We start from the raw sequence: 17877 nt of genomic DNA, 5'->3' as shown, positions 1-17877 counted from the left end.
TGGGAAATGAAAATTGTAAGCGACATAGATTAAACATAATAAGGTATATCGATAGGTATTCAAAGATAATTCCGGCATTTCTACTTGCTCCCACAGCGCTTGTATTCTCATGCTCTTCTAGCAATGAATAAGTATGGAGGTCAGCGCATAGCATCAACAATGTACAGGATTAGGATAAAGGTCACTTATAGTAAAATATATACATATATATCCGCTTATCATCCTCGTCATGACGAAAAGTGTACAAATGACATACCAGACCATCCGAGAGAACTCTCCCCACTAATAGTGCGATACCTCAAGTTCCACCGACATCGGTGCGGTGTCTTCTTCTTCGTCTCGGGGGACATAACCCAAACAATATAAAAGCAAATAAGAAGGAAGACGCTCCATCAGTTAATAGACTGCAATTGATGAGCATAGAAACCTATTAAAATACGGATTACAACAAATAGCAAAAGGATGACGATGAATTCGTATTGCTTGAATATCATGTGCGCGGTGTTTTTGTGTTTTTCCGTGTACCCGACACAGTCCTTCGACTTGCCTGCTGCGGGTGCAAAGATGGTGCATCGACTATACTTGGAATGCGCTAGGGCTGATGATGGTTTTTCGCCGTGTCTCAAGAAGCGTGCCATCGCGTTCGTGGATCGTTTAACTTCTGTTGAGACCTTACCCTTGGCGGAGGGGCTGCAGGTTGTGCGAACCGGAATTCCGGTGACTCAGAAGAGCGTCGAAGGATTGTCGACTACGCGCAGCTTACAGGAGCGAGACTTGGAGCTCACCGATATGCTCATCGAACGCGTTGCTAACTATTTGAACACGCGGACGGTACAGATCACTTTCCCGCCAATGACTTCCGATGAGCTCGGCAGGAGTGTCGAGGAAGGTTTGTAATCTGTCTAATAATTAATAATATATATATGTATATATATATATATATATATATATATATATATATAATAAATCGTCAGTGAGTCTTTGCTTATATTCATTTTACAATCTGTACAAGATAACAAAGAAATCGCAAAAAATATAAAACTGATTTTTCAGAAAATTGGAGCTCTAATATATATTTTATAGATGCAAAATAAATATAAAATTATTTCTAACACAAACCATTTGCTTGATAAACTGGCTGATTTATTGCAAATTGTACTAAAAACAATAGTACTCGTAAAAATAATAGGAAAAGTACGAGTGCATTAATATATTATAATTATATCGATCATACAAGTTGTGTTATATAGATGCACTAAATGTTTGCATATGCGTACGCATATATAAGAACAATACTAATCTCGGATAAGGCATGATACTTCTATCTAATTGACAAATTTTGGTAAAAATCTTCCAGTTAAATGCATAACAAAAAATTATACTTTACAATATTACACAAAATATTTCCTAATCTATTTACGTCAGGATAGTTTAAATTAATTTTTTATTAATAAAAATGCACCAACCAGCAATTTATTGAAATATTTTAAACTTTGTGCATTATGTGTAAGCATATAAGTATTCGAAATAATCAATTTTATAAGGCAAATATAATTGTCTTTCATCCCTTCGTTACTTGTATAGAAGTTGAGAACGATTGTTTTACTGAATCCTCAAAATTGTCTGAAACAAACAAAAAAGCAAAAATGCTATTCGAAATACTAATCGTGTACTTGAAACAGTAGGGGAAAATGGGTAATAATTTTGATAATTCGCCAATTAGCTGAGAGAAAAGTAAATTAAGAGGTAGTTTAAAGAATTGTCTACGTGAAAATACTGAAATGCTGTCTTGGAATATGATGATTTTGTCATAAAACAAAATCACACCAAAAAAAGGGCGAGTCTCACAATCGTTTACACTCGAGGGACGGTTGTGACAGGCATAAAAATACGTTAAAAAAACAATAGCAATGAATGCTATACTGGTTTGTAACAACTTTTATTGTCCTTAACAACAATAACATGTAACACAACACAACATAAAGTTTTAAACAAAGCTTATGAATAAAATATAACAATATGTAACAAAACATATTTTTTAAACGAAAGTTAACAAGAATTCTTTGTGATCTATCTGTATAAAAGTTACAGTTATTATTGAAAAAATCGAACATGAGAACTTATTTTTGATTCTTTAAAAGCAATGCGGCGGTCATAGATAATGTTGATGTAAGGCACTGACTGTAAGCAATAATGGGAACTTGTTCGAACAATCATACTTCATCTTCCTCACTTTGGACCCTTTCTCAAAATCAGTTTATTTTAGCTGTTATGACGACTGTTACTACCGTACCCTGCACAACCGTACCCAGGCTCTCTTATTTATATTCTAATTTTTATTTAATACTTCTTCTTGAATAAATCGTTGACTAAATAACAATAATAGATGTTCCAATTTGATTCAAATAAATTGATTAATTAGTAGAGATTTAGCAAATGCATTATTTTCTTGAGATATGTTAACTTTTCGAACCCGCGATGATATATTAATTTGATAAATGAAGAAAGTGTAATTGGCAGATATGAAAGTAATTAATTTGTGGAATCAACTGACACAAATAGATATCTATAATGTTTATTATTAGAAACCTAACACCATAGATTTTATATCCTCATTTTATATACTAACAAATTTCATTAATTGACTCTTTGAGTTGATGTAAATGTCCTACATTCCGTTAAATGTAGGATGTAAATTTATTAACAGTTATAAAAGCGCACAAAAATTTTATTATATGCGGTGTTAATTATCACAGTTTTTTTCAATTTCAATATTGTTTTAGTTCTTTCAAGTCATGCTCACCTCAATTTCTCACTGTTTAGATAGAATTAATAATATTCATGTTATTATTAAGCGTTAGTGTGCTAATTCATTTAATTTTTTTTGTATATAAATTATCAATGATTCTCATATTTCTATTCAATCTATCTCTTAATTCCGTAATAATACTATCCATTATTCTTTACTTGCATTTAATATTACTTATGTTTTATATTTTATGATTAATGTGTTTTCTCGATGCACGATTAATAAATTAAACTAATATTAACAATTTTATGTGTAAAATAATCTTAGATAATAGAAAAACATTAAATAGCCTAACAGTGCCTTAACAGTGTATTTATTCATTTAATATATATATATATATATATATATATATATGTGACATTGATGGACACATATTTTAACTTTATGAATAAGTTCATTAATAATTTTTGTCATTGTGCTTATGACGGTCATGAAATTTACATGCATATGGGCTTTGGGAATTAATCGGTGTTTTTTATGACAAATGCTTTTTTGTGAGCATCGTATTCATATCTAGGTATGTTTTATTATTTATACAAATAAAAAATGTTGCCATAATGAACATCTTGCTTTCCCATGTCTCTTAAGAGGCATTAATGTCGATTTCATTGCGCCGTTTGATTTGACGTCCATTAATTTTAATTAATTGCGCTGTCCGTTTCGCGTTTGAAGTTGGGACAAAAGACCTCTATTTGTCTTTTGCTTTGTGATGGTTTAAGCAGTATCGCGATATACTATTGTGACCTCATTGCTTTCCTTGTTAAAGTACATAACAAACTACTTTCTGTTGCATTGTTAAACTGAATTGACCTATAATCTGCACGTACATATCCCTCATTGGTCTTTTAACAACAATAGCGAAGAATCTTATCATCGATATACATACCTGTTTACAGTAATGTTTAGGTTTACAATACTGAATGATTACCCGCTAGAGCAGCAATATGTAGTCTTATCCTTTGAAATACCATAGAATCAAAACTCAATTTTGTACCCCCAATTAATTTGTGATGAAGAATTCAGGTACGGTTATTAAATGAGAATTTATTTAAGACTTCAAAATGGCAAATTATAATGACAAAAATTATCAATTAACTTATTAACAAAGTTAAAATATCCATCAGTGACCTTTGCATATATATATATATATATATCTATATATATATATATATATATATATATATATATATATATAAATGAGAGAAATCTCTCGCACTTTTCTTTCCTGAATCGAGCTGGAGTTTAACTCAGCTCACGGTCCTACCCTAAGGTAGTACGACCCATTATTTATATTAAATGGTTAGGTAAAACAATTAAATAAGTGACAAAATAAGTTAACTTAGCGACGAATAAATGAGTTTTATTCATTCATTTGTTCGCTAAATTACATTTAAAAACCATTTTTAAAATTTTTGAAAATGTTTCTATGCTATTTCCATACAAAACTTTGATTGAATTGAATTGATCTAAACGTTAATATTAAGAGCTAAAACTTTCAGAGAATTGTTTTTTATCTATTTGGAACCATTTGAGCCCCTGGGAGCAAGAAAACTCGAAAATGACCATTTTAAGAACCACCCTAATATATATATTACACAAAATTGTTAATTTTAGTTTAATTCATGCATGCATTGAGAAAATACACTTATTATAAAATACTAAACATAAATTACATTTAAATGCATTTAAAAGATAATGCATAGTACAAAATTAATTTTTTTATTTGCCACTGAATTATGTATGCTTATTAAATGAAAGTGATTCAATATTTAAATAAAAACATTATTTCTGTAGAGAATAGTAAAAACGTAAAAGCGTAAAAACGTATTATTTTTGCGGTTTAATAATAGTTTGTTGAATTGAATTTGCTGATTGAATCTCCAATCAAGCTGTTTTCTTCATAGAATTAATATAAATTAAATTTACATTAGATTATTCGAGATTATATATAAATCAATGATAATCATATATAAAATATGATTTTACATATTTTTTGAAATTTTAAGTAATATTATTTCTAATTTTTATACAAATTCTTAATAAATGCGTAATAATTGAAAAGTTAATAAGTGTATCTACTTTAATTGACTAAATATTTAGTAGAATTGAACTCAAAAACAAAGATGTATCTCTTCTAGTACTAGATGAAAAGCTGCTGTGAGCTTTCTTATTTGTTTACTCGATAAAATCGACTTAGAAAATATTTTCATTACTTTTAGCGATGTTGGGTTTAAACACTGGGTACAATATTCACTTTAATCTTAATTTCTAAATCCTCGCCTTACAACGTTGAACTAAATCGAGTGTCCATCAAGATTAGATAAGAATAATAATCGTGAAGGGACGTCATTTCATAGCACATTACGCTAACGATGAATTTAAATCAACGCGAGGTATACTATAAACTTTCTCGTCGTAGGTGCGCCAAGAATCAAGAATGCTTTCGTTTGCCATTCGTGATATACTTCGCCGACCTCTGCGCCGGTGCATAATTCCTAATAGTAGTCTATCGAGTCTATCGAGTCCCTGGCATTGGGGACGAGTGCCGCGATTACCGCGAGTACCACCTACTCGAGCACTTGCAGCAAGTAGGTCTCGTATGTCATCGCTCATTGCAGACAACGGCGCATCTCTATGACCCGCTGACCTTTGCATTGTTGATGGATGGAGAAAATATACTTACATAAATTAACTATCTGAACTTGATTCGAAACAATTTCTACTGACAATGAGATAATGAATAAACGTACATCCGCGCTCGTACAATATTCACATCATAACTATATCAATAATCTTATCTAGGAACGCGTGAACACATAGGGAAGTCGTTTATATTGCACTACTTTATACTAACTTATTTGCTGATTATAAACAAATTGTTCAGAACTGAAAAATCTATCTCATATCACCGGCTGTTATTTCGTAATAGAATGTGAAATTAAAACAATAAAAATAAACTTTCATTAATTAACTTCCCGAAGAAGAAGTTCATGCTTTCATCAATTTCATCAAAAAATCCGATTTGCTAGTTTTATGTTTTCTTGACGTTTCAAGCCATTCTGAATCGAATGGGACTAAATTTGGAAAAGGTATGTGTGTGTGTATGTGTATGCGTGTGAACAGATTTTTTGTTGTAAATCGACGTTTTCTCAAAAACGGCTGAACCGATTTTAAAAATTAAAAAGCCATTCGATGCACCTCGATGAGGACCATTGTTTCTCAGTTTTGTGCGACGATCGGCCAAGCCGTTTCTTTATAAATAGCAGAAAAGTGCAAAACTTTGGGAAAATGGGTAGCTTTTTTGGCGTTTGTTAAAATTAAAATTAGACTATTTACTTGGTATAGCGATAGAGTACATAGTCTTAATGAAAATACTAAACCATTAAAGTCCTACAGCAACTGGTTCAATTATAAAAGTTGTTGATTTTTGAAAATTTGCTTTTAGAAAATACTCAGAGTTAACGTGTTTGTTCGTTTTCAATTATGTGTATTAAATCCACTCGGAATACGAGGTCTGTTCAAAAAGTTTTCGTAATTTTCGTTTTTTCAAAAAAATATTTATTTATTCGTCTACATTAATGTGGTCCCCTTCAAAGTAGTCCCCCCCAGATATAATACACTTATGCCAGCGTTTTTTCCAATTTTCGAAGCACCCTTGATATTCACTTTTGATATGTCCTTGAGCACTCTCGGCGATTTTCTTCAATCGAGGAAAACCGCCGTCCTTTCATGGGTCTCTTCAACTTTGGGAATAGGAAAAAGTCACACGGAGCCATATCTGGTGAATTTTTGCACTTTGCAACACTTTATTTCATTTTTTACGCAAAATTTAATACAAATTCTTTGACTTTTTCAATTCTTCCATTGTAAAAATCGCCGAGCTCAGAAAAACACGTCGAACCTTAGCGACTACCACAGACAAAGTAAACAGTGAATATAGCTGAAAATTTCATCATACTTTAGGGGCATGTATACCAACACAATAAAAAAAAATTTTGACAATCAGACACTCCAGACCCGCGAAATTTAATTATTAGTAATTCCGGGTACTTTTTGAACAGACCATGTACTTTTAATCACTCATAAATTAATTTATTTTTTATTGATTAAGTCGATAATTTACACATAGCGGGAAGTATATGTAACTTACCTCAAGGTAAAATACCAATATCAAGTTATAATTATTATTCAACTTTCTATGCTTCTTTTTCATATGATAAGCAGTATAACAATCATCTACATGTAATGGACCACAACAGCTTTTACAAATATATCTAGTTTCGGTCAGCAACGTTCGGCCATAAAAACACGAGTTAAACAATTCTTAATATGCTTCAATAGTATAATTGATATTATTTAAACCCACTAACCGATTAAAATTTTCTAATAATAAACAAAAAAAAACATATTATACCTTTTTTATATGGATAGGGGAGGTAGGGGCTTGTTGTAATAGTTTTTTTTAAGTTATTATATCTTAAGATCAACTGATTATATTTCTATAAAATAAATATGAATAAATGCTATAACTTTGTCTCTACCGATCCCAGTAATAATAATCTCACTACTATTGTACACAATTGTTATTGTTTTTCACAATTAGAAATTTAGAAAATGTGCGGCGTTACAACTCACCCTAACTAAGGGTGAGTTACTAACGACAAAAATACGACAATAATGTCTCTGATAACTTATTCTTTGCTTATTTTAAAAAAAAATTAACATGCTGTATATACGTTTTATAAATCAACGTAAACTATGATTAATGCACATAAAAAATATGGTGTCTCCTGTCAAAGAAATTTTTATAATAAATTAACGTAAACTGCAATTATTATCATAATACAAATAAAATATATAGTGTCTCATATATAATACATTTTATATGTGCCCAGAGCCTACAAACTATAAATATCACCCAATATTTTCACCTGAATCTGTACATCAATTTTGTATGTTACAACTAGCCCAAGGTTTTGTTTAATTAATCCCAGGTGTGATTTTTTTTACATTATTCAAGATAACTGTTTAAACAATTCAGCAATCACAATTTTTCTACACATTATCAAAGATAATTTTGTATATTGCACAGACTTGCGGGAAAGCAGCTATGCCAATATTATGCAGGACGGTTTACATGTCTAATTGAGACAAAAAATATTTTAATATTGTTCAAAATCCTATTGAAAAGCGCCTGTTACTACTTATCTCTGTTAAATAAAGCTTTTCTATTTCATGTTAAATATTAATTAAAAATGTATTAAATCCAAATCATACAATTTATTTAAATTAGTGAATATATTAAATGGATTTTAATATGTATAAACATTTATGAATATTAGAGCAGTCAGTTTTAAGCGAATGTTTCAGTAATACTTTATTTAGAAATAATGATTGCTCTTATAAGATTGTTCTAGTTTCAATTGAAATCAAAATCCTTTAAGTATTATTGATTTTTTTAGTTTGGTCTATAGTAAAGTTCCAAACTTATATGCTATTTAATTCATCTAATCATACCCAGACTTCCAATCACTGGATTGGCTTTCGATTTAGACATATTTCACCCGAAATTTGCTGATGTTTTATAATGAAATAAACGCAGATATTAAGAAAAAAGAATTAATGAAAGAACTAAGGTTTACTAATGTTGTTAAAAATTGGTGTATTTGTTTATGTTTTTTAAATACATTTATTAAGAACTTCGCCCCTTCTAGGTTTGTTCATATCTAATGAATTCGTTTTAATTTCGATTATTATTTTCAGGCCGAGGAAAAATGAAGAAAATGATGGGAATGATGATGATGGGTTTTGCGATGAAAATGGCTGCAATGATCCCAATAGCATTAGCGGGACTCTTTGTGCTTGCAGGAAAAGCGCTGATCATATCGAAAATAGCGCTACTTCTTGCTGGAATCATCGGTCTTAAAAAGCTGCTCAGTTCCAAACAAGGTATGAACGACATAATTAACTTTAAATAAAATTTACAAACAAATTTTGTGCTTTAGACTTAGTCGATGTTTTGAATTCTAAATTTTAATATTGAAAATTAATTTTTATTTTGCCATTTGTTATTGAACTTTTTATGCAAAGCGAAGGCATAAAACTTTGACATTGATACACTTCCTACAAATATTTGGCATAAGCCAAATGTACGCTGTTTTAATTTTTTTAAATATTTCATAACAATATTTCGCCTTACTAGAATTGCGAAAAATCCTGGTTTTCTTTTCCAGTTAATAGAATATATTTAATATGTCGAAAGTTGAAGAAATTTCAAAATGTCAATAATTTCAAATACTAGAATAAATTATACTTTTATTAAGTGCTCAGTGACTTTTTAACTTACTCCGCAAATTTGACGTGCATGTGTCATTTACAGTTATTTCACTTTACTACAGAGACTTTGTATTGATATACACACAGACATACTAGAAACCATGAATGTGACTTCCATGCCTTCAAGTAATTTCTATTGTTTTGTACTATAATAGTTCAAACAAAACTTTATTGGTGTAATTTTATTATCTTGTATCTCTCAATACACTTTTTTTAAACTAAAAAAGTTTTCTAAATTTGAAATTTGAAATGAAAATTTTGGACTAAAGCATACTTTCTATGCTTCAGTCTAAAACATGTTTGACAGAATGGCACGAAAACCGTGAAGTATCATTTAATTATTTTGAGATTTAATCATCATAGGGCCAAAATCTCGCAAGCTTTCGATGATTGTTTAATTTATTTTGTAATTGCAAATTCTTCGTCGTATTATATAATATGAGAGTTATCCGAGCGCAAATTAAACTAAAAATTCTCTATACTTTGGCTAAAGCCGTACTTTTATCTGTCTGTCTACATTAACTGTATGCTGTATCGAACGTGTACTTTCGCACCGGTGGCGAATGTAATTGATTCTTGATTCTGTGATTAAGATATATGGTGATTCGAATAATGTACGATGGCAGATGAGTCATCTTCATCAAGACGAACGGATTGAATTATCAGAACGTGAGAATTATTTTAATGGGCTCTCGAAGAAATTAGTTTGAATCTGGAATCTCATTGGAACAGAGAAAGCTTCGAATATTACTTGCTCACAATTAGTACTATGTAAATAACTATAGGTGTATTAATTATAGTTTTGTGATTTTTACATTCTTCCGGTTTGACGCAGTCGACCTAGTCTTCGCGTATATTGTTATAAATAATACTTTACGGTAGACTTTAGATTCTTCTTGTAATAAAAGTGTTTTATCGCGTTTCTTAATTGCAAGATCTTATATTTATACAAAGAAGGCAGTGTGATGAATAGAACAAAATAACTTACTGACATACATATTTTAACCTGAATTTGCTCATCATCACTCACAAATTATCAATCATTGCAGATAATAGTCTTTCTCGTAATATTGCTCATTATTCTTCAAAAACATTTTGTCATATTGTAAAATTATAGTTCAATTTTAACAAATTCATATATTATTATTGTACATCCTGAATTGGTTTTATTGCATACTTAAAAATATTATTCCACTAAATAATAAAAAGTTTAAATAATACGCTCGAAATTTCAAAAATGTGAAAATTTAACGAAACCATAGTAGTATAGTTTGGACTTTGAATCGGTAAATTTATTTAAAACCATTATTGATACTTTCTTTTGTAATTTGTAATTTTTGTCAAGTTTCATAATTGGCCCTCTTTTGTCTATCACGTATTGATATAATGAAAATTTAAAATCCGGTTTATAATTTTTTTTAAATATTCGTAAATGAAGTAACTAAAAATTCAGATACTTTTAATAGTAATAATTTGATTTTTTCTGTTTTTGCTGAATATTAACGGAATATATATTTGAAGCATGATTTGATTCTATTAAAAAATGATAATAAATGCCCACGGTAAGGCAGTTCTATGATATCTTCTTTATGACAACATGTATTTTTTCTTTTTGTGAAAATCGTCAATTAATTGTATTCTTCTCCGACCTAAGTCAGTCTATCTTCTATGTCAAATTGGTCTTCTATATTCGCATTTTATGTTACAGCATGCGCGTAGGGACTGTTTACCTTCGCAAAACCTTTTAATAAACAACTAAATTTTACCAAACAATTAGTGAAATATTGATAATCGTTCTTGATTGATAGGAGGAGGAGGTGGCGGTCACGGCGGCGGCTGGTCAAGTGGCGGCGGCAGCGGTGGCTGGTCCAGCGGCGGCGGCGGTGGCGGATGGGACAAGAGATCGTTCTCGGCGCAAGAACTCGCTTACAATGCGCATGTCAAATGATTTTCGACGATCGACTTGGTATAAATAGCTGTTGAATTGTATATAATTATTTATTTATTTTAAATAAGGATATTTACATGATTTAGATAATTTATTACGAACTGATAATATTTTGAATAATAAAAATATTTATATAAAATTATTTTGTTCGAAAACATGCCCCGCCTTTCCTCAACAGCGCGTTTGTTGATAATTCAATTTGCAAAGAATTGCAAATTATAAGCCGAGTTGAACATTGCCAGTACTAAATATTTATTGTCTTAGTTGTATTATAGTAATATTCGATTAGTATATTTTGAATAAGCATGCAAGTAGCTATTGTTAGTATTATCAAAAGTATGCACAATTGAAGGTCGTCTATTTGAAGCTCAATCAAAATGACATACCCTATGATCTGCGCGAATCTTATTGAACTTTTTTCAAATAAAAATTATAATTATTTTTTTTACGTTTTATTATTCTTTATTACTTCAATAGCCACATATTATATATTTATATTTAGTTACATTATTATGTTGATCAAAAACAAATCCGATCTTGTGATTTTTTGTTGATGAATTTGCTATTGAAATATTACAATTTAATATTTCATGTTTAATTTATAGAGTATGTTGTTTTTCCTCAAATATTTGTTATGTAAGCATAATTTTAGAAATAGTTTATTATAATTCTTTATATAATTTTGACTTAAATATTAATATACTGGTATCAGTTTATTTATAGTGATGTATTGAGGAAATTAGTGATCTATTGCTATTAAATATAATTATTACCGAGCATAGAGAGCAATTTTGATATGCTAAAATTGAAAAGCTTCTGCTTTCAATATTACATTTCAGATAATTTATGTTGATTTGACTGTTTTTTGTGACTATAATTTTTTTTCACAGTAGGCATGGTTTTAGCAGTAAATTCAAAATTTAAAATAGATTTGAAAAAATATTGAGCAGTTTTTATGAAATGAATAATTTATTTTATTATCTAATTAAACCAGAAGCTATCGATCTGGTCATTTTTATGATGAATAAATATGAATTATAATCAACAAATATACAATTAATCATATCTTTGTCCGAGTTATCAAAAGGTGGCTCATTAAAAAAACGAGGTAAGAATGATGAATGAAGTTTTATCTTCCGAAATTTTGCATGTATTTCCTGTAATATTAATTTTTTATTTGTGTGTATTTTTATGAAACCAATTTACGTGATTTTGATTGGATAGATTTTGATTGATTTCAAAATTAATTTTTAAAATGATTTTCTGAGAATGCAAACAATTGCGTTTTCAACTGTTGACTAAGCGCAAATGTCAAAGCCAAAAAAGCGCTCAAGTGATGGAGATACGCTCGCCTTGCCCTATGTTCATTATTTGACCACCCGGTTCAAATGGGCCAAAAGTATGTTGTTAAAAGATAGATTGCAAAAATGTATAAGAAGTCCCTGATCCACCGAGATGCTGCCGAACTCTATTAAAACACTTGCACTTTATTTATATTGTCAAAGGACCAGATATACTTAGAAAGTGGCTATATCAGACCGAATAAAAGATAATAAGTAGTGTTTAATTATTGTATATTTGGATGAAATATTAAGACTTATAGATAATATGTTAGATGTTATTGCTTTGAATGTTGTTTTAAGACTTGTTGCTTAGTTGAGTGTTGATTTAAGACTGATGTTAGCTAGATGATATTTGAGTTAATACTAAATTATAAGATTTTACAATTTTATATGATTTTTCTGATTGGCTCGTTTTTGTGGATTCAAGCACGTTTCATTACATTTTTGACCAATCAGGTATTAACCGGTGATTCCATGATACGTGGAAATCAATCGGGAACAGGTGATTAAGATTCTTAGAAAAATGGATTAATGGTATGATGATAGATTTAGGGACATGATGCATGACAATGAAAAGGCTTATTTAATAGTACTATATTATATAATAAGGGATGAGGGTTTGTTATTGCTATCCTGTCTGAAGGTAATAAAATATATAATTAGACCAGAGTTGAGTAAGGCTCAATTTGGATGTTTTTAGCCACTTTTATAATAATGTCGTTTAATCATATTATCAATATCAATATAATTATCATATTCACAAATGTTGCTTCTTTATTGTTTTGCATACATGAAGACTTGATCAACAATATAATTCATGTTGTGCTATTTTTTAAAATACATTCGTCACGATGATTTAATATTAACGCAATGCCTTGTATTAACTTTCTGTGGGGCAAGTTATAGTAATCGCAAAAAAATGGAAAATGAAAATTTTTATATATCTTTACGTTTCAAAGGTTTCTGAATATTTTGGCGTACCTTAGAAAAAATGGATGTATGTGTGTGTGTGCGGATACAAATTTTCGTCGACGATTTCGGGAACACCGATCAACCGATTTGAATAATTCAAGAAACCCTCGATTAATATTGATAAGGAGACGTGCTGATTAGTTTTTGGCAACGGCAGGTCTAGCCGTTTCAAAGATACGGGGCAAAAAGTGCCAAAAACGGTAACATACTTTTTAAGAGAATGGAGCGTCCGATTTTAAAAATTCAAAAAACCGTTTACTTGTATTGATAAGATGAATAACTGATTTAATTTTTGGGAAGACAAGTCTAGCGGTTATGGACTCTCAATAAAAACTAGTTGGTATTGGTATTTTGCCTTAAGGCAAGTTACATGAACTTCCCGTTTGTGTAAATAATCGACTTAATCCATGATAGATAAATTAATTCATGAGTAGTTAACAGTATTCAAAGTGGATTTATTACAAATTATTGAAAATCGAACACGTCAACCCGGTCGAAGTATTTTTTAAAAGCAAATTTTCAAAAATCAATAATTTTTATAATTGAGCCAGTTTTTGTAGGACTTTAATTGTTTAGTATGTTCATTAAGACCAAGTACTCTATCGTTATACCAAGTAAATCGACTAATTTTAATTTTAGCAAATGTCAAAAGAATTACTCATTTTCTCAAACTTTTTAAATTTTTAAAATTAAACTGCTTGTCGTAAGGCTGTAATATTTCAGTAAGTTCTATAAGGCCATGATATATATCGTTAAAAAAGTTCCATGAAAATCGGCTTAATTTTTTTTTTCAACTTTTAATTACAAGAAAACGGCTCGGTAGATTTTCACTAAAACTAATCAGTATTATTCCCAACTAATATCTTTCGAACAGTTTTTGATTTTTTAAAATCGATTCGGTAGAATGAGCTTAAATGTGGACAAAAAGTTTAACATTTTTTTTCAAATTACAAAGAAACGGCTCGGCAGATCAACTCACAAAACTGACAAACTATAGTGCTCATTGAGATACATCGAATGGCTTCTAAATTTCTGAAATCATTTCAGGCGTTTTTGAGCAAACGTCGATGAAAGGTCTAATTTTGACAAATGCCAAAAAAACGTTACCAATTTTTGCAAACTTTGACGAATTTTTAAAGCTAAACGAGTTGTCGTAGGGCCGTAATTTTTTAGTATGATCTAGATGACTATGGTATCTACCTTCAAAAAAAAATCATAAAAATCGTCGAATTTTTTTTTTTTAAACTTTATTACAAGAAAACGGCCCGGCCGATATTTCCAAAAACCAATCAGCACGATTCCCAACGAATATCTAGCGAACGGTTTTTGAATTTTCAAAATCAATTCAGAATTGCGGGCTAAAATGTAGACGAATTTTTTTTCAATTCTCTGCGATTTACAAAGAAACGGCCCGGCCAATCGTGGCACAAAACTCAAAAACCCTAGTCATCATTGAGATACATCGAATTGATCCCCACAATTCAAAAAACATTTTATTGGTATTGATTAAACGAAGAACTGTTAAAATTTTTGGAAAGGCAGGTCTAACGGTTATGAACTCTCAATATATATTTTTTAATGTAATTTGGCGGTAAAAATGTTCACTAGACATATGGATACCAAATTATCAGATATTCTATAGAGATTTTAATAATGTGTACACATTTTTGTGTCAATTTTTTGGGTTTCGTACCAAGATTTCTAATTTTGAAGTTTATGTCTATGGCTCAAACAAATGTCCTCGACATTTTTGACAGTATGGAATAACCGATCAGTATGATCGAAAAAATATTCGGTTCGTACTTAATCGCGAGGTCAAAAAAATTTTGGTCCAAAAAATTTTTTTTTTTCAAAATTTTTTTTGCCCAAAATTAGTTATCCAAATTATTTTCGGAAAAAAATTTTGGTCAAAAAAAATTTTGGTCAAAAAATTTTTGTCAAAAAAATTTTGGCCCAAAAAATTTTCGGAAAAAAATTTTTGTTGGCCAAAATAATTTGTCCAAAAATTTTTTTCCCAATTTTTTTTTGACCAAACATTTTTTTCCCAAAACTTTTTTCACCAAACATTTTTTTCCTAAAATTTTTTTGACCAAACTTTTTATTCCCAAAATTTTCTTGACCAAAAATTTCTTTCCAAAATTTTTTGTTCAAAAATGTTTTCCCAAAATCCTAAATTTCTAGAATTTTTTTCAAAAATTTTCTACTGGAATTTTTTTGACCAAAATTTTTTTGACCAAACATTTTTTTCCAAAATTTTTTTGACCAAACATTTTTTCCCCCAACATTTTTTTCCAAAATATTTTTGACCAAAATTTTTTTCCAAAATTTTTTTTTCAAAATTTTTTGACCAAAATTTTTTTCTACTTTTTTTTCTCAATTTTTTTTTGACCAAAAATTTTTTTCCCAAAATTTGGGCCGTTCTAATGCCAAGAGAAAACCAAAATTTTTTTTTCCGAAATTTTTTTGACCAAAATTTTTTTGATCAAAATTTTTTTGACCAAAATTTTTTTGACCAAAATTTTTTGACCAAAAATTTTTTGACCACAATTTTTTTGACCACAATTTTTTTGACCAAAAATTTTTTGACCAAAATTTTTTTCGCGAATTTTTTTTGACCAAAATTTTTTTGACCAAAAATTTGTTCGACCAAAAATTTTTTTGACTAAAAATTTTTTTGACCAATATTTTTTTGACCAAAATTTTTTTGACCAAAAATTTTTTGACCAAAAATTTTTTGACCAAAAATTTTTTGACCAAAATTTTTTTGACCAAAATTTTTTAGGCAAACATTTTTTTGACAAAAATTTTTTTGACCACAATTTTTTTTCCGAAAAATTTTTTCACCAAAATTTTTTTTACCAAAAATTTTTTTGAACAAAATTTTTCTGACCAAAATTTTTTGGGCTAATTTTTTTTTGACCAAAATTTTTTTGACCAAAAATTTTTTTTCCGAAAATTTTTTTGACCAAAATTTTTTTGACCAAAAATTTTTTGACCACAATTTTTTTGACCACAATTTTTTGACCAAAAATTTTTTGACCAAAATTTTTTTCGCGAAATTTTTTTGACCAAAATTTTTTTGACCAAAAATTTGTTCGACCAAAAAATTTTTTTGACTAAAAATTTTTTTGACCAAAATTTTTTTGACCAAAATTTTTTTGACCAAAAATTTTTTGACCAAAAATTTTTTGACCAAAATTTTTTTGACCAAAATTTTTTAGGCAAACATTTTTTTGACAAAAATTTTTTTGACCACAATTTTTTTTCCGAAAAATTTTTTTACCAAAATTTTTTTGACCAAAAATTTTTTTGAACAAAGTTTTTCTGACCAAAATTTTTTGGGCTAATTTTTTTTTGACCAAAATTTTTTTGACCAAAATTTTTTTTCCGAAAATTTTTTTGACCAAAATTTTTTTGACCAAAAATTTTTTTGAACAAAATTTTTTTGACCAAATTTTTTTGGGCCAAATTTTTTTTGACCAAAGTTTTTTTGACCAAAAATTTCTTTGACTAAAATTTTTTCGACCAAAATTTTTTGACCAAAATTTTTTTGGCCAACAAAAATTTTTTTCCGAAAATTTTTTGAGCCAAAATTTTTTTGACAAAAATTTTTTGACCAAAATTTTTTTGACCAAAATTTTTTTTCCGAAAATTTCTTAGGTCAAATTTTTTTTGACCAAAATTTTTTTGACCAAAATTTTTTTGACCAAAAATTTTTTTAGCCAAAAATTTTTTTCCGAAAATTTTTTGGGCCAAAATTTTTTTGACCAAAAGTTTTTTTTCCAAGATTTTTTGGACCAAAATTTTGTTGACCAAAATTTTTTTTCCAAAAATTTTGTTGACCAAAATTTTTTTTCCAAAAATTTTTTCGACCAAAAATTTTAAGTTGTATGTGCCACCCTGACATTTTCAACCAGGTCGTTTTAACCCGCTAATCCAATACAACTTTCGTTAGGGTATCATCATAAACAATCTTATACACGGTGAAATACTAGTCATTCTGCCAGTTATTATTAAACATAACGAGGTGGCGCCAAACATAAATGCATACGGCATTGATGCATACAGCACACGCTTCGAAATACTGCAAGGTCGATTATGAAATAACGACCTAGTAGCTGTTTCATTGCACTTGTTACAATGTACTGAGTGTCAACTCAACTCTTGCCAGGAGCAGAATCTGACCGGGTCGTCTAATTTGGACTTTTTTTGGATCCGACTTTGGTCGACCGGTCTCTAGTCGACCAGCGATCACGACAGATTTCAAAGTTGTAGTCGATTTCCGAGTATCCAACTCATTTTTGACATAAAATATTGAAGGATAAATGTTAATTTATTTGCAAAGTTTAAGTACAAGTTTTTACTAAATGTTATATTTTTCCATTTCTAACTTTCGTTGTGCTGTACTGATGACAAGTTATATATTTTTTACAACTCATAACGCACGCTGTGCAGTACTGTCTGCACTG

At 29.4% G+C, this 17877-nt stretch overlaps 1 protein-coding gene across 1 annotated transcript; it reads left to right on the top strand.

Annotated features, from left to right (window-relative positions):
- The first annotated feature begins 492 nt into the window (after positions 1 to 492).
- Positions 493 to 11093, top strand: LOC113375267. Its single transcript, XM_026615209.1, has 3 exons — positions 493 to 889; positions 8573 to 8758; positions 10954 to 11093. The coding sequence occupies exons 1-3, from the start codon at positions 493 to 495 to the stop codon at positions 11091 to 11093; spliced, it is 723 nt and encodes a 240-aa protein (XP_026470994.1).
- Positions 11094 to 17877: the final 6784 nt, after the last annotated feature.

The sequence above is a fragment of the Ctenocephalides felis genome, unplaced genomic scaffold, assembly GCF_003426905.1.
Source record: "Ctenocephalides felis isolate EL2017-DRISC unplaced genomic scaffold, ASM342690v1 CF-g0.4_SCAFFOLD_01886, whole genome shotgun sequence".
Classification (NCBI taxonomy): domain Eukaryota; kingdom Metazoa; phylum Arthropoda; class Insecta; order Siphonaptera; family Pulicidae; genus Ctenocephalides; species Ctenocephalides felis.
This window is presented reverse-complemented; position numbering and strand designations above follow the sequence as displayed.

What these genes read in the sequence shown, in the direction of transcription:
- LOC113375267 (XM_026615209.1), top strand. Translation starts at nt 493, where the DNA reads ATGTGCGCGGTGTTTTTGTGTTTTTCCGTGTACCCGACACAGTCCTTC. An exon ending in CGGCAGGAGTGTCGAGGAAG is followed by an intron (nt 890 to 8,572) that starts GTTTGTAATCTG and finishes TATTATTTTCAG; the next exon opens with GCCGAGGAAAAATGAAGAAA. An exon ending in GCTGCTCAGTTCCAAACAAG is followed by an intron (nt 8,759 to 10,953) that starts GTATGAACGACA and finishes CTTGATTGATAG; the next exon opens with GAGGAGGAGGTGGCGGTCAC.